This window comes from Podarcis muralis, chromosome 8 (assembly GCF_964188315.1).
Source record: "Podarcis muralis chromosome 8, rPodMur119.hap1.1, whole genome shotgun sequence".
Classification (NCBI taxonomy): Eukaryota; Metazoa; Chordata; class Lepidosauria; order Squamata; family Lacertidae; genus Podarcis; species Podarcis muralis.
Genome location: NC_135662.1, coordinates 60,610,273 through 60,630,195, shown reverse-complemented (window position 1 = coordinate 60,630,195; position 19,923 = coordinate 60,610,273). Strand labels below are relative to the sequence as shown.

At 40.9% G+C, this 19,923-nt stretch overlaps 1 protein-coding gene across 3 annotated transcripts in view; it reads left to right on the top strand.

Annotated features, from left to right (window-relative positions):
* The first annotated feature begins 19 nt into the window (after window positions 1–19).
* Window positions 20–19,923, top strand: part of DTNBP1 (dystrobrevin binding protein 1) — a 41,371-nt gene continuing 21,467 nt past the window's right edge. The window contains exons 1-7 of one of the 3 annotated variants that reach the window (XM_028737641.2): window positions 20–223; window positions 2,494–2,544; window positions 2,838–2,888; window positions 3,843–3,903; window positions 5,861–5,993; window positions 8,351–8,483; window positions 12,051–12,073. In XM_028737641.2, the coding sequence (XP_028593474.2) occupies window positions 168–223; window positions 2,494–2,544; window positions 2,838–2,888; window positions 3,843–3,903; window positions 5,861–5,993; window positions 8,351–8,483; window positions 12,051–12,073 (508 nt within the window). In that variant the 5' untranslated portion in view covers window positions 20–167. Of the gene's footprint in view, window positions 224–385; window positions 565–2,493; window positions 2,545–2,837; window positions 2,889–3,842; window positions 3,904–5,860; window positions 5,994–8,350; window positions 8,484–12,050; window positions 12,074–19,923 lie in introns of those variants that run through there. The other 2 variants (XM_028737642.2, XM_028737646.2) reach the window with 2 other exon arrangements.

Genomic DNA, 19,923 nt, shown 5'->3' with positions numbered 1-19,923 from the left:
GGTTGGGCTGTGTGGCCGTTGGGCCCCTTCGCGAGAAGCCCCGCCTCTCCCCCCTCCTCCCCGCCGCGTCCCGCGCTTCTCCGGGTGCCGCAGTGGGGGGGCTCCGAGGAGTCCTCCTTCCCGCTTGTTGTGTCGCGCGGGCCGAGAGGGGGAGGGAGGAGGAGAAGATGTTCGAGAGCCTGCGCGAGCGGCTGCTGAGCGTCCAGCAGGATTTGACCTCGGGGTGAGTTAACTGCCGCCTCCGCTGCCGCGATAAAGTTCCTGAAAGTCCCTGAGGTGCTGAGGGAAGGGAGAGCCCGCGTGCGGGGCGGGTTGCTGGCGGAGTAAGGGGCTGCCCTTCGGGGCTCCGCTGACGAGGGACGCGCCGTGGGGCGTTGAGGGTTTGCCGCGGAAAGTTGCGGTTAAAACGCCCCCTAGGAAGGAGGCGACTTTTGAGGCACTTTGGGAATGAGCCCCGTGGTGGAATTCACTGGGGCTTTACTTCGGAGTAAACGCGCGTCGTGTGGCAGTGGAAGAAGTGCGTTCGCGTTTGTGGGCGGATTGCCTGCTAACTACCGACACCAGGTGCGTGTTGTGAGGATGGGGCGTGTGGCTTGTCCCGCCTCGGGTTTTCTTCTTTCTAATACGCTGCCGCAAATAGCACCAGGGGTGCTGCACGAAAACCACGCGCTGTCAATTAGTTCTTGGCTACTTTAGCCCTGAACAAGAGTCACTTCCCATGTCCCGCCTTCCTTCCCCCAATGTTGCTAAATGAACTTTGGACTTGGTAATTCGGTGTTGTTGTTGTTTTAAAATCACTCAGGCTGCTTATCACCTGATCGTGCGGTGTTGTGTTTTTTTTAAAAAAGGGATTGGAGCTTTTGCTAGCTTGCAACTGATTGCTTTCCTATCAGAGTACATTATCTGTAAGGTAAGCTCGTTTTGGAACAAGAGCCCAGCCAATAGGACCCCTTTCCGTTTTTAAAAAAATGCATACTATATATAAAAAAGTTAATGATAAAGGTCTGGGACTCATAACGTTGCAGGCAATGCTTTGTACTCCTCCACCTTCCCAGTTCGTGTGATTTTATTGGCCTGCTTTTTAAAAAGGCTGATAGAAGATACAGTACTAGTTTCCAAGTGCGCTTCTTATAAGGGCTGTTTTCCATGTTACCAGGGGAGCCCCTGTTCATTTGGGCGAATGGGGCACTGCTCCACCAATCTCAGTCTGTCCTCGTTCCCACCTGTCTCCCTCTTACTTCCAATCAGGCCAAGGGGTGGCACTGCCTGTCAGCTTCTTCCTCTGCAGTCTCAGTGTTGCCCTTGGGGAACTCATTGGGGGGGGGGGCAATATTGTTAATAGGCTCTGCCAGGCGTTGGCTGTGGTTCCACCTACTGTTGGTCTCCTGCAGTGGCCTGCGCTACCCAGGGCAGGTGCGGGAGTGCACCTCTGTGGGGGGCAGAGGGTGCCCTACCGGGCGCCACAGTCCGAGGAAGGATAGGGCTGGGGAAGCTGCCGCCCACTCTCCTCCTGCTCTCCACCACTGGGTCAGGCCTATCCCAGCGGCAGAGCTGCCACAACCAGGCACCACTCTCCTGCTCTTTGCTGCTGGGTCAGATATGACCTGGCGGCAGAGCCGCTGTGACTGGACGCGCCCGTTGTAGCTCTCTGTTGCTGGGTCAGACGTGACCCATTGGCAGAGCTGCTGCGGCCCGGTGCAAGGTGCACCGTGGCCAAGGAAGCTAGGCGGCAGCATTGCCACCCATTCTCATGCTTTCCTCCCCTGGGTCAGACCTGACCCAGGAGTGGAGCTATGGCCAGGCTCAGCTTCTCACTAAAAGGAGACTGCTGTGGGGGCACCTGTTTGCACCCCCTCACAAAATTACACCTGGGGCCATGGCCCCCATGGACTCCCCCTACGCTATGCCTCTGGTCTCCTGATCTCTGCCCTACCAGAACCAGTGAGCACCACCAGCTACCACTCTCCTTGTTCATATGTGGAATCGAGCGATGTTCTTGTTGATTTTGAAGTATAATGAGAAAGTTGGAGTATGCCTGCTAGTATATCCAGGCCTGAGTCATTAGTGTGCCTGGGTACATTACAATGATTGATTCACTAATGGCTAGCATGAGTATTTCCACCAAGCTTATAATGTGACAGGCCCTCTTTCATGGGCATAGCCAGGATGGGGGGGCAAGCTTTATGTTAGGTAGGGCAGAACTGAGTTATCTGTGATGTGATTTGTCAGTTAAGCATTTTTATTTATTTACTTTTAATTATTTACAGTCCTTCCCTGCTACATGGTTTAAGCTGACTAAGAGGCATGGAGTTATATGATACCAGAGAAATGGGGGGCTGGAGAGGTATCAAAATAGGTGGAGGAGCTGGACTGATATATCCAGTGAGGTTTATAAGTGGCAGGAGAAATGCAGAAGAGGGGGGAAACACTTAATAAACCTTAATAAATTGCCTTATTTTGAGTCTCACCGCTTTTCCTTTGTGTGTGTTTTAGGCTGAAGACCTTGAGCGACAAATCAAGAGAGACTAAAATAAGCAAGCAGAGGTGCTGTTGGATATTCTTAAATTATGCTTTATAAAAATTGCATAAGCAAAATTCAATTTATTGCATGATGTTTACATGGCATAACAAATACTGTAGTCTGTTCTATTGAATAACATTAAGAAGCTTATATTAGCAGGTTTTCTTTTTTAAAAAATTTCCAGTATGTTGTTGTATAATTGTTAATATTTGCAACAGCAATGTAAAAAAGGTAGCTTTGTGATCTAAATATTAATTAGAAAAGTACTGTAGGACTTCAACACTTAACTAACACATTCTGTTATTTTTTATTACAGGTCTATACAGTGTTCACCAGAGTTTTCTGCTGGATTACTCTTATTGAGCAAGTAAATTCTGTCATTTAAACTTCTGTTGAATTTCAGTTATTTATAATTCTTGTTTATTTTTCTAGAGGCATGGATGTAGTTAGTAAGGAAAGATACTGTAGCACTTTGCCTTGCTCCCCTTGTTTACTTCAATATTCAGTAGCAAAAAATTAATTCTTTTTAAAAGTGAGTGTTTTCATTGATCCTATTGATACCTTAGTATGGTTAGCATTTGGTTACTTATATGGAGCTAAAGTGGAACAAAAAACTTAGTATGCATTTCTAAAAACATAAGTCCCATTGAGTTTAGTGGGGCTTGAGCACAAACACTATTGGTAGTGCTGCCTGGTTAAGCATGGCTAAGATGAAGATAGGGAAACCATATCCTTGTTTTTAAGGAAAATTAAGGATTTTTCATTCTTCTATGTTTTATTTGTGAATATGTGGTTTGTTTCTGGCAATTGTTCAGCAGTCTCGAACCCCTCTAAGCCTTGTTTAGCTGTGTTGGGTAACTGCTTATTTTAGAAATTTGGCTTTCATTTAAAAGTTGTGTTATTGGCCCAGGTTTTAGACCTTGTGGTCTCTAAGAACTTAAGAGATGTGAATCTGGATAAGGCTCCAGTGCTAACGGAGTTTTTAAATATAAACATGTTTTCATATCGTGATCTTAAGCTGCAATCCTGCAGTATCCTCCGTAATACTTGCTACCAAATAGATGTGCATAGAACTGTGCAATTAATCTCTGCAAAATTCTGAAAAAATGCTTGCTTTCTAAGCCTTGACATCTCGAGTGCTTTGAGTTCAAGATTGTTTGACTTAATACATTATGAACAGTTTTTCTTGGTAGATATATATATATATATATATATATATTTTCTTACAGCAAATAAACACTTTAGTTCAGGACAGCTAGGTGAGCTTGTGGCCATAACCTTAAGTATAAGTCCAATGATATCACTGTTTTCTTTTGTGAAGATATGAAGATACTTGGGCAACTCTTCACAGAGGAGCAAAAGAATGTGCAAAAGCTGGAGAGGTAAAACATTAACAGAAACTAATATACAAACATTTTGTTTAAAAACTACTTTGCAGTTGTTTAGGTATTTTGCGTTTAGGAAGGTACACATCTCTCATATAAATGAGAATTCACCATGTAACATCTGTTTGAAAGAATCCTGAACATTGATCAGCATTCCTTAACTGGGAACCTGATATTTTATGTAGAATGCAGCTCCATCCATATCAGCTGAAAATCACCCACCCACCCAGCTACCTCTACCTCTCTGCTGGCTCAGACAAACCACGTGCTTGCAACATGCATGCCTTACCTAGAGGAGCCTTAGTTTATTCATCCCCCACATCCAGTACATTATTAATTGCAGGCAACCATCCAGCACTTCCACACCTTCACTTGAGTTAAATGGTCTATCTTCACTTGACTTTGATGGATGTTCAGCTGAAGTGCTTGGCTATGTTCACACAAATGTACATGGCAGGGAAATTGAAGTGGCATGCTACTCACAGAATAATGGGGTTGTACAGGTTCCTGCAAATTGATATGTCTGTATTTCTGGGGAGCATGTGGGCTACATAGCTGTAAATCTTAAGCATGCTTCTAAATTCATGTAACTAATACTAATAGGGAGCTTTGGAGGAAGGGTAGGATTCTAATGTAATAATTAAAAACCTTTGCAAAACTCAAAATTAAAATTATTCATATACATTTGCTTCCTGAACTGGTTTAAGAGCAATAGGAATATAGCCACATGTCATCAAATCAAAACTCAAATCAATCTGATTACTTGCAAATAGAAACTAGTTGTGCATTATATAAGTAAGTAAAACAAATAAATTGTACATAAATATACTTTTCTTTGGCATATTCCTGTTACGTATATTAGGCTTCAAATGTCAAAATATATTATAGAATTAAACCTATCTTACAGTATTGATGACAACGTCAAGGAGTTCCATGTTCATGATTTGCTGGCTTTCTAAGCTGTGGCTTGCCTTGGATACTTACAGAATACCAAATATCTAACTGAAATTTCAGCAGAAGGTTTTATAAACTTTAAAATGTGTAGCAGAAATAATTGCTGAATTGGCATAAACTTTGATTTGATACCTGAATTTACAATTGTATTCTCAGTTAAAATCTATTGTTCCAATATTTTTCAAAAAAATAGTTGTATTTCAACTTGTACAGCTGCAAAGGTTTGCCTTGTTAAAAGGAAAGACATGAATATGTTAATGGACACCTCAGGCCTAGGCGCCAAATGTGGCTCTCGAAGCCCCCCCCCCCCCCCCCCCGGACATTCACACCCCCTTCCCCTCAGTCATGTATCTCACTGGCCCTTCTTTGCATATCCTTAAGTGCTTTTGCCTGGCTGGAATGTATTTTGTACTGTGATAATGACTCTTGCTTGCTGGAATGGAAGGCAAAGGGGTATGTGTGTGTATAGAGACTTTTAACTCTTGCATGGATGGAATGTAGTATTCTGTAGAATAAGAGTCACATTTGCGGCTCTGCCTCACCTATCACTGTGAAGGTTGCCTGCGAGCAAATGTGACCCCAGGCTGAAAAAAGTTCCCCATCCCTGGAGTAATAAAGAGTTGACTGACTAGACTATGGGATATTGGAATACATAATACAAAGTGTTAAAATTAATGCTAAATTGAGAGTTTATCATAATCAGAATTCACATTGCAAAGTAAATAACATCCATTCACTTTTGGAGAGACCATGGCCAGGTGTATGAGGAATACTTTTGCAAACTTGGAAAAATATTTAGTATAGTGCATTAGCATAACCTTGAATATATTTTTGTTTTATTTGAAATTTGTTTTATCTGTATTTTGCACTGAAAATATTGTGAATTGAAATGTGTAGCTATTTAAGGCTTTAGCAGCTGACTTATGAGCCCTATCAGAGGTTTGGAGAGTTAAAATAAATTTAATAATGTTAGTTTTATCCTTGGCTTTAAACATTGCAGCTGGTGGATAGTGAAGTTGTGATGCTTTCTGCTCACTGGGAGAAGAAGAGAAGCAGTCTCTTAGACCTTCAGGAACAGCTCCAGCAAATTCCGGGATTTTTAGCAGATTTGGAATCTACAACCACTAGCTTGAGTAAGTGTGTGTGTTCCGCTTTATTTATTTAAAGAATTGTCTCACCTTTTAGGAAGCTTTCCCATAAGCAGCTTGAAAATTATGAATATACAAATGTTAAAACATCACAGTTAAAAATTTAGTAATGGTCTTGGTATAATAATAATAATTGGCATACAAAAATTAAAACTATTCATAATAATGCTTTTAAGGAATGTTTCAAGGCACAGGAGGAGGAGGATTGCCAGATTTCCCTAGGGGGAGAGTTCCATAATTGAGGTGTTGCTGCAGAAAGGTCCTGTCTCTGGTACCCTGGGAGATAAAAGAGCAAGACTTGGAAGGTTATATTTAATCCCATGTATGAATGTGGGCAAAGGTATTTCTTTAAATAGTCGCGTCCCAGAGCATGAGCTTCTTCAATTGAGTCCAGACACAAATTGATAACCAGTGTTAGATTCAAATATGTGGTCACCCTATTTCAATTTCTAAACTGTCTTTAAGGGAAGTCTAATGTAGAGAGCTAGTCTTAGCTGCAAATGCCATGTAGGCCTCTATTGTTAAAATTCGATATAGGAGAACCATTTCTCCTACATCAAGCTGTGTAGTTCATTCTTCAGGAAGTGTGCAGCCCCATCTGGAGCAGGTTATATATCTCCATCCAAATCAGATAGATTCCTAAATAACAGCATGTTTGTGTTGTCTGGATTAAGCTTCAATCTGTTAATCTTCCTCTCATTCAGTATTGCCTGAAGACACTGATTCCAAGTTTCTGCTACCTTCTTGGGGTTAATTGATGTACATTTGTTAATTTTTATCATATAAGATATCTTCTCTTGTGCCATTATGTTAGTATTTGTGAAGTTGTTAATCTACTATTTGGAAAGCTCTCTAAAGCACAATTTAAAAAAAGAGTAAAAGTAAATTGGCAAATGCTTGACATTTGTAAAGTTCATTGTAAGTAGTAAGACAATACGGACCCCTGGTCATGTAAACTACCTGGAGCTTTGTAAGGTCTCCACTAGGGGGTGCTTGATTGCTACTTTTCCAGAAATCACTATCTAGAATGAGGAAGAGGGGAGCATTGAGGACTACATTCCCTCTTGGCCAATCATCTGGGACTGCATGCCAGTCCCAGTGGTGGGTGGGGCCAAAACAAGAGTTAGCTTGACCAGAATTCATATTGCATGTAACCCCCCCCCCCCCCCGCACCATTGCATATATTATATGCATACAGTGTGACTCATCAGCACATACCACATAAAGGCCAGCTTCTATTCACCCCGTCCAAAAACAATTGGGCTTGGGAAAAATCATTTTAGCTTTATGCCTAATTTCTTGGGGTGATATTAATGGGGATTGCAACTGCGGTTTGTAGGGTTATCCCCCCCCCCCCCAAGCTGCACTCTCCATGAATATTGTGTCCTCCCCCCAGCAACTAAGATTAAAAACAACCTAACCAACTGGTTTCATTTGATTGGAGTTGATTGGATTTCATTTCATTGGAACCTATTGAAGTGGTTCTTTTCAGCCTAACCATGGTGTGTGTTGGGTTGTGTGTGTGTGTCACAGCATATGTGGAGCATGCAGGTTTAGAAGATCCTGCCTTTATTGAGACTGCTTGTTTCCCGTTGAATGGTATAGTTTAATGTAAATAACCAAATACCCTACATTGTAAGTACAAAAACCTACTCAAACAGTATGTGGGGTTTAAATGATTCCTCAGTTCCTTAAATAGACAAAAACATGTACAATTAACATAGATAAAAAGTTTAACAGTTGTGCAAGTAAAACAATGCAATAATCAGGAGTTGTGAATTGTTGGTAAAAACAATGATGATCATCATAGACCATACAACTGTTACATGCTGTAAAGAGCCTGTGAACACTCATCATATTTTACAACCACATGAGTAGGGCAGGCAATAACGGAGCACTAAATTTTGTTTAATGCTGTTGGTGTGCGTGTGACACAGATGGTCTGTGTTGCTTCTTTCTCCATACACCATCTTGATCACTGTTGTGGAGTGGAAAGGGATTGCTCCCTGTGATGGGTGGCTACTGGGTCCTTCTGTGTGTGCTCCATAGGATGTTGCACCTTAGGATGTTTATGGAATAAAGTCGCTAGATTTTTCTACATGGATCTTCTTTCATGTAGTGATTGTTCAGTGAAGCCTAGGCCAGTATTGTGGGAGAGTGGTGTTGGGAAGGGAAAAGGAGGGAAGAAGAACCTTCTTTCCTCATTGGCCCTATCCCCAGTCCTGTGATTAGTTTTGAGACATCACTTGTTTGCCAAGATAAGCAAAATTTTCCTTAAAATCACCACAAATTATGTTCCTAATGGTTTGCCTATTTTGATATTTGAATATCTTGTTACACAGCGCAACTGGAAGCAAATTTTAAGGAAATGGAAAATCATTTACTTTATCTTGAAGACCTCTGTGGACAGTGTGAATTGGAAAGATACAAGCATATGCAAGTACTACAGCTTGAAAATTACAAAAAGACTAAACGGTGAGTTTATTATGATTTTAAAGATTTATTTTTTATATTATTGACTGTGAATTCCTTCTTTCTGTGCAAATATATGTTCATCTTAAATATCTTCTTGTCTGAGAATGGAAACTTGAGGTCCCAGAATCCTTCATGAAAAGGAATTATCTGCCTGCAGTTGGCTTTCAGATTCAGGTTGTAGTCTTATGCATGCTTAAGATTGTGCTGAATATGTGCTAGAAAAAGTTTCACTTTGGGTATTTTAGGCCTTCAGTCTTCTACTAATTGCAGTGACTTGATCTGCCTTATTAGTCATCTTCTGTCAACATTGCTCTGATTCATAGTAAAGGGCATTGCATGGTAATTGTGGACTCCATTTCTTTGGTACAGATGAAAAAATAAATGCTTCTAGCAATGGCAGGGACCAGCTATTTCTGGGTGAGCTAAATGATAAATTGGTTCATCAAGTTGTCACTCACCTCTTGGGAGAAAAGGTAGTGTCTGGTTTGCTGCTGACATATGGTGAGGATAAGATAAATGGTGTTAGGAATAAACTTGGATCAAGTGATCATGACTTAGTCTGGTTTGATTTAATTAGCAGGCCAGTTGGATTTAGAATTGCAGCCAAGCTATTTGATTTCTAAACGACATATTTTGACATACTCTGGAGACACATTAGTGAGGTGATTTGCATCGTAGGGCTTATACCCTTGAAGAAAAGAGCTGGAATTATGCATTAAATTTACACCAAGTAAGATGGTGAACTCTTTTGGAGGAAAAATCTAAAGATGCAACCAGAAGAACAAAATTGGAGGATAACAGGGTGAATAATTACTTATACAGTGGTACCTTGGTTTACAAACTTAATCCGGAAGTCCGTTCTTAAACCGAAACCGTTCTTAAACCGAGGTGTGCTTTCCCTAATGAGGCCTCCCACTACCAGTGCCCTTCCACCGTTCGGATTCCATTCTTAGACCGAGGTAAAGTTCGCAAACTGGGACACTACTTCTGGTTTTGGGGAGTTTGTAAACCAAATAGTTCATAAAAAGGGCTGTTCTTAAACCAAGGTACTACTGTACAGAACAAGGAAGGCCTTTTATTGTCAAAGACTTACCAACCAATTTCTGTTCTAATAATTTGAGAGAGAACTCAATTAATGGGATACATTATTGTCAGAATGTTATTAACAACTGCCATTCAAGAAGGAACATAGTATATACAAATCTTCCCTTTTAGAATGTTTCTTGAGATGCTTGTATTATAACAGAGGAAGATGTAGTTGCTTTCTATCCCACATTGCAGCACCTATTCAGATACCAGACAAATGAGGCTTTTTTCTAAGGTGACTCACCTACCCAGTTCAGGTGTAACATTCTGAACTCAACAAACTCTAGTTTCTCCTTCTAGCAGGGATAAATTCACAGGCTACCACCTCCTTATGCACCATCTGCAAGAAAACCTCATGGTTTGTTAAACCACAGTTTCCCTATAAAGTCTACACTAGGAAACTGATATAAGCATTACCTACAGTCCAAAGTCTGCCAAGTACTACATATGAACCATGATCAATCCTAGTTGGTACAGTGTGCTTAAATCACAGTTTTCAGGTTTGAACATTGCAGGGAACATTCAAGAGGGGTATGCATGTTAGTCTGTTGCAGCAAAAACCAAAGAGAATTTTGTGCTATTCCATGCACCTGATGAAGTGGTTACAAAAAGTTATGCCATAATAAATTTGGGGTAGCATAACTGATTAAAGTTTGTCCTTGTTAATCAGCAGGCTGTGGGCATGAGGAGAGCCCATCCCTCTACTCAGGAGAATGTATGTTATTTAAAGAAATTGAAAGGTAGCAGCACCAGTTTAGGGTGACTGAGCAGGAGTATATAATCCTTATCTGGTGTTCATTATCCATGTGAGTTACCCAAAGGAGAGAAGCTACCCTTACCTGAAGTGCTCAAGGCAAGGAGAAAGTAAGTGTCCTTGAAGCCACACATGAGTTCAAGGGGCCTAATTCCCAGCCTAAGAGTGATTTATATTGGACTTTCATCCAACCTTCACCACAATACTATGATTAGGTTGAGAGATACTTAATGCATTTCCTTTGTGAATAATCAGGGTTTAGAACCTGAGTCCCCCTAAATCCAAACCACCTATCACTGTTCCTCTGTCCTGTTACATTTGCTGTACATGTGAAACAAAAGAATTTAAATATATCACATAGCTAAATTCATTTCAATATTCATTTCTGACTTGAACCTTTTTCCCTTGCTTAAAAAACTACCATTCCCTTGAAGATGACATTCGCTAATGCCAGCTGTGCCTATTGGCAACATTCATGATTTGACATTGCTCCATAGTAAATATATGCTAGTTTTCAGTGTTGCACTAAATATAGGAATTCCAGCTTGTTGAAAGACACAGCCTTGGTTGTTGTTTTTTTATAATCTAATTGCCAGTAACTCTTTTGAGATTTCTCTTGAAAGAATGGGTGCTCCTCAGATTACTTCAGTCAAAGAATGTTGTATGTTATATGTTGACTTGAAGCAGGCTGGAATTATTTACAGTTAATCAGAAAGGGTGCACTGGAAAAGGTTTACCTTATTATGTAGAAATGAGCACTGTGCCACTTTGCCGTTGATTAAGCATTGCTAATATTGATCTTGGTTTGAGAAAAAGCATTTCTTTGGTGGATGTTTGTAGAAATCAGCACCCTTATAGACTATTGCTTCTCCATCTCTCTGAATGTAGCCATCCAAGTACATTTGGCTCCAAGATACTGTGTATTTTACCGTTCTTTATATTATAGAACTTCATCTTTCCCCCAAGCAATTTCTGTTACAGTTTTATCATGCATTCAATTTTCTACAAGTAATAAATGCTAAAATGTAGAATTACACTAAATCCTTCAACTCTGAAGTTCATTTAGAGTAGTCTTTATACTTATTTTATTAATATGATTGGATATATGACTTCTGTTGTCTCCAAATTAATAATGGCAATAATTGAAAGCACTTTTTAGAACTTGATAAACATACTTAAACTATTTCAAATTACTTGCTTTTAAATTCTTGCACAGATTAATTGGTTATGCTGTTCATTCAAAGCTGTTTTTGCAGTGTGGGAATAAAATATATCAACTGTTGATTGACTTGAGATGAATTTATTGTGTGTAATAATGCTGTTTTATACACCCTGATTATGAGAAGCAGTCTTACATACTTAACATACAGTCATACCTTGGGATGAATACGCTTCGGGTTAGGTATTTTCGGGTTGCACTCCACGGCGACCCAGAAGTAATGGAGCGCATTACTTCTGGGTTTCGCCGCGCGTGCATGCGCAGTCCGTCAAAATGACGTCACGCGCATGCGCAGAAACTAGAAAACGTGACACGTGGACACGGGTTACGTTCGCTTCGGGGTGCGAACGGGGCTCCGGAACGGATCCCGTTCGCATCCCAAGGTACCACTGTACTTATAAAAATCACACAACCTTACATTCTTTTCCTGTTGCTGACAAAGCGTTTTGTGCAGCTAAACTTGTGATCATGCATTTTGTTTTGTTTCCCTCCCCCCCCCCCTTTACAGGAAAGAACTTGAGATCTTCAAAGGTAATTCAAATCCTCCCCCACCCCTTAGGACAACTTTTACAAAATCAAATGTAACAAAAGATATCTATTTCACTTTTGTTTCTGTATTGCACTAACTTCTGGCAGACCAGTTCTGCAGATCAGCTTTAGCTACCATAATGCAAACAAGTGTCTTACTCTGTCTTCCTGGCTATATATGTTTCTTGTTGAAGTAAATAAGTAATGCTCTGTGGTGCTGATATGCTGGTAGTAAAGTTAATAAACAGTGAGCCTGCAGTTTGAACTCCTTGACTGAGTGAAAAGGGGAGGCTGGAAAGGGATATAGGAGGTGTGTACAGACTTTTCATCCTCCCAACTGGCCTGAGGTGTTGAATGCTGTTAAGCATATGTTGCATGTGGGCATTGTGCCTATGGTGGATGACTACTAGTCCATAGTGTGGCAGTGTGTTTCCTGCTGTTGTGGGCAGTTATGATGCACAACTTGTTGAGACAAAATGTGTGAGGCACAAAATATTAACCTGCCATTTTAAAAATTGTTAGCAATTGCTAAATGTGTGATTTTGCTTAGCTAAGTGAGTGGTTTTATTATTGCATAACACAGTCAATTAACTTCAACAGATAACAAGTGGCACGTTATATAAAATGCCACATTGTTTTAGCTTGGTATTGAAAATGTCTTGTTTATCATGGCAGCTTTAAACTCAGGCTCCATTAGTAGATGGCCAAAGAGTAGGTAAATGTAATTCTGTGCTATTATTAATTCTTGCATTATAGAGTGAACAATATAAACTATGTTTAAAAAAAAATCTTCTAGCTTTGAGTTTTGAAAGTCAGTGGCATATATCCATAGCTGTCTTCTGTTGCATTGAATTTAGTGTGTTTATATATTCAGCCTGCCCTCTGATCTAGTGCTGCAGCTAAATGTCAGGTCTGTCCATTGGGGGCTGACCTGACATATATTATTGAGAACTGGATGGACAGGCTGGATGGAATTGATCCAGCTCAGCTCTTTCTACCTGGGTACCCAATTCAGCCTCAAAACAGATTGGAGGATTAGCCAGGGTGTGTGTCACAGGAATCCACAATGAGTCTTATCTTTCTTGTGAGGAGACACTTCCATTCTGCTAAGGGTTATGTGGGTCTGTACCTCACGTTGAACTATAGAGAGATAATAGGGATACTGTTGCAGTACCATCTATCCTGTTGCCTAGAATTCATTCCTGACCAAGGTAGTCTTGGAGTTAGTGCTGGAGGATCCCAGGACTGAGTATTGAAATTCATTTTGTTAGAGTCCAGTTCTTTAATTTGTTAAGCTCGCATTGAATCCTGATTCTATTTCTGAGGCATTAGCTACTCCTCAGAAATCCAATATCTTAGGAACCTGTCTGTACCAACCTATCAGCGTTTATTTACCAAAGCCAGACTAAATGTATTTCTATCGGAAGTGCTAAATGGTAGACTGAGAAGCATCCCTTATCAGAATAGGCTTTATGTTCTCAGGACGTCGATTGTATGAAGCATATCTTACTGCATGTGGGCAGTACAAGCAAGCAAGGGACCAACTGATTAAACCCCTACTAGCAAATCTGCCAGGAAAATCGGAAGCCTCCCATATTAAATATCTTTTGGATGACAGGTCTAATGATATTATACTGGCTGTGGCAAAGTTTCTTTCAGAAGTTATAAGAAACAACAATTATCATGCTTAAGACAAAACAAAATGACCACCTTGGTTTCTCTATCTTGTGTGGCTGGCTATCTTAACTGTATTTTGTTCTGAAATTACTCTATGGGTCTTTGGACTGCAATAAAGATTCTCTCAACAAGCCCTCACAGCTTGGTGCCATCTGCAGATTTCCTCTATTCATTTGAGTCATTGATAAAAATATTGTAACAACCACCGGGCACAGGTCAGAACCCTGCAGCACCTCACTTGTCCCCTTTTCCCCCCACTCAGTCAAGGAGTTTGCGAACGTTCTTTGGAACCCGAATGTCCAATGTGTGTTCCACAGCTTCTGGTTGGCTGCAGGAGCTTCCTGCAGCCAATTGGAAGCTGTGCCTTGGTTTCCGTATGTTCTGGAAGTCGAATGAACTTCCGGAATGGATTCCATTTGGCTTCCAAGGTACAACTGCTCAGTGCCTTGCATGTCTTCTGGGATGTCCTGGTTGCTGTCTGAATGTACCAGTCCCTGACAAGAGGAGAATGGCGTCACTGGCATATGTTAAAACTCAATATAGAAATTGGAGGAACTGGTTGCTTTTGATATTCCAAGGATTAATTTATATTTACGACTGTATTGATTTTTGTCTTTTATGTTATTTTATGGATTATAACTTGCTCTTAGATCATTTGATATAGAAAGGGTTAGCAATTAAAGTTAATATTAATAAAGTTGTACAACTGTGTGTATTTGGGCAGCTCTGTTGTAAACTACAATGATGATGAATAGTAAATATATATTTCTGACTTCCTAGTTTCATATAATAGTTAATTTTATTTCTCCCATGAAGCAATTATTGTAATTATTGAAAAACTAATTTTGACTGCCATAAAATGTCAGTGATTTCCAAATGTATGTATTCAAGTGGACACTTCCATTTCTGCTGTAAGGCATACTTGATTATTTCTTTGTTCTAAATTGCAATATGAGTTTCAGCTACAGATATTTTTAGTAGAATAGGCAGTGCCAGCTGAAATCTGCCTCCCCCCCCCTTCAGAGCTTTGAAAAAAATTGTAATAAAGTTTTCAATACTTTCTAACAGTTTCATGCGGAGATGAGAACTGGTCTTGAAATATGTCTTAAATAGTGATGTGATCCAGAATTGTCTATGAGGGAGTAGATGTATCTGAGAAGTCCTAACCATTTTCTATGGATACTTGGATCTAATTACAGGTTTTATTTGCAACATGGCTGCCACTCATCTCCCCCCCGCCCCCGCCCCCCCCCCCCCCGCTTCACTGAAAGTACAATACTGGCAAGGAAAGTACAAGATGCTATATTTGTTTGAGTTACTGATACTTTACAGGGTAAACATCACTAGATTAGTTTGAGGTTGTTAACCATGCTGCGGGGGCGGACCATCCGAATTGGTCCCACCTTCCTGCAGAGGGGAAGGGTCGCGGAGAAGTCCAGTTGCACCAGGAAGTGATCTGACCATGGCACTTCTTTTGTTTCACTTTTACTTAATGTCAGATCACCAACATCCATAGAGGTGAACACCAGGTCTAAGGCATGTCTGTGGCTATGAGTTGGGCCAAACTTATTCAGGGACAGCCCCATGGAGGCCATGCTTTCCATGAAGTCCCGAGTGGCCGGCCCCTTGTAAGGTCGTGTCGGCATGGATGTTAAAATCCCCTCGGACAACCAAGCTAGGTGTCTCCAGGGGAACATCTGCCATGACCTGAAGCAGCTCGAGCAGGGAATCCTTGGTGCAGCGGGGCGGTCGGTACACCAAAGGAATCCTGTACTGCCCTTATTGCCCAACTTCCAGAACATGCACTCAGAAAACTGGGTCTTCCCAATAGGACGCCTGGTGCAAACTAATGACTTCCTAAAAAATCACTGCAACCGCCCCTCCCCGCCCAGATGACCTGGGTTGCTGTGCATAAGAGAAACCTGGTGGACAAGCAGCGGCAAGGACAGGCCCATCTGCTTCATCCAACCAAGTCTCTGTCACACATGCTAGGTCAAATCCTCCATCCACAATCAGGTCGTGGGTGGCAGTGGTCTTATTCATCATTGACCTGGCATTGCACAGCAACACTTTCAGGTCATGTGGGTTTCCCTTGCTGATTCCAGTATCCTTCTGGTCAGGACCAGACCCGGAGGTAGGGATAGTCCTCAGACAACAACTAAACCTGCCTCCTCGGTCATAACATGGTCTGGTCTTAGCGTAGCTCCTCCTGCCCATTTCTAGTGATATGATCCTCCATTTCTAGTGATATGAGCCTTCATCTGTACTTCTAGTGTTTTTTTCTAGGTTGGTGGTGGGAGGTAGGGATATCTTGGATAATTTTAGTGATAATTTTAATGTTAACCTCTTTCTGAACTTTGCAAGGTATATACTGTATGGCAGGGATTCAGCAAGTGAGACATATCAGTAGAAGCTTGAACAAGAAATTTGTGTCTTGCACAATGGAGCTTCCCCCTTTGCCCTCTATGCCCCTTGAAATTGTTTTGGGGTGGGGAATTGGGAGAACTCCTAGAACGGTGCGCGCGGGGGGGGGGGGGAGGAGTGCTATTCCATATGGCAAGTAGAAATGCATGCCCTGACAGAACGATTGGCATAGCATGATGTTGAATTATTCCGTATGTCTTTACTGAGATACGCAGTGTATTCCTTACTGTTGCCTGTTGAGCAGATAATGACGAGTGAGGGTATGCAGGTGATGTTTCTGTTAATGAAACTAGCTTCAAATTGCAACCTTAAAATAGTGCAAAAAGAGGGAACATAATGCTCCTGTGTAAACGTATGATGCTCCCACAATTACAGTGTTGCATGTATGATACTGGGTAGCTCAGAATGTAGAACTGGATAAGGTATAAAAAGAGCAGTTAAAATCTGGGAGGGAACACTTTGCACCCCCCTTTTTCTCCCACTGTGCACAAACAGGTTTAACTGTATGCTTGCATTTAAATCATGTTTTTTGCTTGAGAAAGCATTTCTAAATTGTGAAAACTCACATTGTTGAGATTATCAGGCACAGGAATGTTAATGAGTATTTGGCTTAACAGAGCAAATCATAATAAGCTGTGATTGAATAATTTGTGTGATGTGTGTATCGCACATTAGCACAGTGTTTTCAAGTTCAGACTCTCTGTGTGTATATGCACGTGTGTGCGCACACCACACACATGCAAAAGGGGGGAAATGCATTTCTAGCAAGACTAGTACATAATCTGTTCTGAAGGGTTATTAAACACAACCATAATTGGTAATTTTGGGAGGGGAGAGCCAAATAAACTGTTCCTATTTAAACTGAAATCTGTTCATCAGTGGCTTAATTGAATAATGTATTGCATTTTGTTAGACAATCAAGTATTAGCTGTTAGTGTATTCCTTATTACCACTTACCACCCCTTTTTCAAACGGCATGTGGTAGCTCCCAGATATAGGCATGCATTCTGGAATACCACATCTCCTGACAGCTTATGTTCAGTTTATGGAGCAACAGTGGAAGAATTTGTCCTTGTTTGTTTCAGTTTTATGTGAATGACCAATTGATGTGGTCTGTCCTGTGTAGTTCTCGAGTGGAGGAATGGATGTCTAGTATCATTCTTTTACGACGGGAAAGATGTACATCACTAGAGCTGCTTAGTAATTGGAGGTTTCACTTGATCAGCACTGTGCTTCTGTTTACTTGCCTGTTTCTCTCTGCCATGTCTTCTCCAGGAACCAGTGAGAATAATCGGAAGAATTCTTGTAGGTGAAAGTTTATTAATGGTTTTCATCTTTAAAGCTCTTATTGTATTAAAATTCCAGTTAAAGCAATTTGTAAGCTATTTTTTGATCTTTTGTTTTGCTTAACTTGTACTGTGTATTCTGATGGTGGAATAGCTAGAGATCTTATTTATGTAGCTGAGAAGAGTAAATGAAAAAAATATTCCTGCATATTTATAGCAGGCATTGTTATTCCTTTGCCTTGATTATAAAATGAAATTTTGCAGGCATGTATCTAAGCTGATGATGATCTAGGTCTGTAATTATGTAAGAGTTCATAGAAATGTACATTGCCAGGCACTGGATAAAATTTGCCTAGTACACACTTCTTTCTTTAAAAAAGAAATCATTAAAATTAAATATATTAGAGAACAGTAGTCAGGAATCCATTTCTGTTGAATCATTTCTGTAATGTTGACTGCTGGCATCCTTTAGTACAAGCATGTTTTAACATGAAGCAGGTGGTTTCATATTTGGTAGATTGGAGAAAAAGAGTGGTATAAGAGTGGTATACCAATCCAGAACCTTTTTTTCTGCTAGTAATGTTTAAATGAGAGGTTGGTTTCTGATGTGTTCCTTTTTGCTTTTAAAGCTATCATTGCAAAGCCATGTTTTTAAAAGAGCATTTCCCCACATATGTGAAGAATGAAACAATCAAAATCACTTTTCATTTTTTTTAAATTTTGACTAAAATGTCACATAAAAGATGCAATTTTGATTTTTTAATGTTTCAAATACATAGTCTATGCATGATTAAACTATTTGCTTGCTATAAGATATTTGCTTGGTATAAATCCTAGTATAGAATATGTTTTCATGCAGTTGGGCAATGTTTTCAGATTAGTGTTATCAAAAAAATGTTAGTACTTTACTCTATTTCCACTATTAAAAATAAATAAAAGATGTACTAATTCAAAAATGGCAGAAATTATTATCGAAAGTGAGAATTCCATGTTACAGTTCTTGCTTTTTTAAAAAAGGGATAAACTCACATTTCTGCAAGTTGGCACTCAGAATTTTGTGTGTTATTCTTTACAGTCTTTAAGTTGGCACTCAGAATTTTGTGTTATTCTTTACAGTCTTCACTCTTCTTGCGGTGTCTTTTCGTTGCTTTGTTTTGTCCTGTGTTACATGTTAGCGTGTGTGTGTGTGTGTTTTAGTTAAGCCAACACTGAAGCTTCTCTGAAGTCTAAAAGAGCCTTTTCCAGTACTGAGTTCCCAGATGTTGTTAGATTACTGCCCCATCACACTACCATGGGGAAACTGTTCCAGTGACAATGCCCACATGCTTCCCCTGTCTAGACTTTGTTTTAAAGGCCCAGGGTAGAGCTTCACATAGTCATTCTGTTGTGAGCTGGCCTCCCCTGCACCTGTACAGACATTGACAGTTAATGCATGAGAGGAGCACAACCCCAGTTGCATCCCCATCAGCTCTAGGCACAGCATGCAATGACCCTGCTTCTGCCAGTCTGTAGGCATACCTACAGGCCAGGGGTTCAAATCCCTTTGTTTCGTACACCTACTATTGTATGAGCACAACATACAGTCTCAATGGAAGAAGGAAAGCCTGCACAGTATGTTAACATCATAGCTATATGGGCAGAGAGTACATGCAGCCCTACTGGGACAAAGGTTCAATATCATCTGGTGACCCAAAGACTCTTGCCCCACAGCCCAGGGGTCAGCACATGCAGCAAGAGGCATTGACAGCATCAACCTCCAGAGGCTCACTGTATACAATACTGGACTGGGAAGCAGGATGTGGCAGTTTCAGGTCTACCAGAAAAAAGGGCAAATGTAGCCCCCCCCCTTTTTTTTTGTATGCCTGGTTAAAGTCATGTCAGGCAAAAGAGAATGTGATTTCAGGACTTGAAGTCATGCTGCAAACACCATGGAGCAGTGCCTGAAACCATATACTATAACAGCTGACAACAATCAAGCACATAATGAGCCATTTGTCTTCTCTTCTGCCAACTTCAACACCTGCATAGATGCCAGGAATCCAGAAGGAATCCTAGCTGGGTGAAACAGCTCACATTTTACATGCAAGGGACCAAAGTTTCAATCTGAGTATTACTCCATACCAGGCACACTTGAGCTAATCAGAAGAGTGCTGCATGGTACCAATAACTCAGCCTGTGTATGGGCCAACAGTCCTTTTCGTTTGCCTCACTCCTGGCAACCTATGTGATCAATCCATTACATACCCTGCTATTTTGCCTGATAGGTTGGTTCTGCTGGATAGGCAGAGGCAGAGGGCTCACTGCCTGCTTTTATTTTCATTCCCTGCTGTACATCCCAAGAGGCATTCTAACCTCATGGTAAAGGACCCTTGACTGAACAGGGGTGAAGGGCCACTCCTAAACCCTTCAAGCTCTCAGCCTCTGTGATTTCCATCCTGAGGCCAGCTGAAGCCAGATCATGCTAGA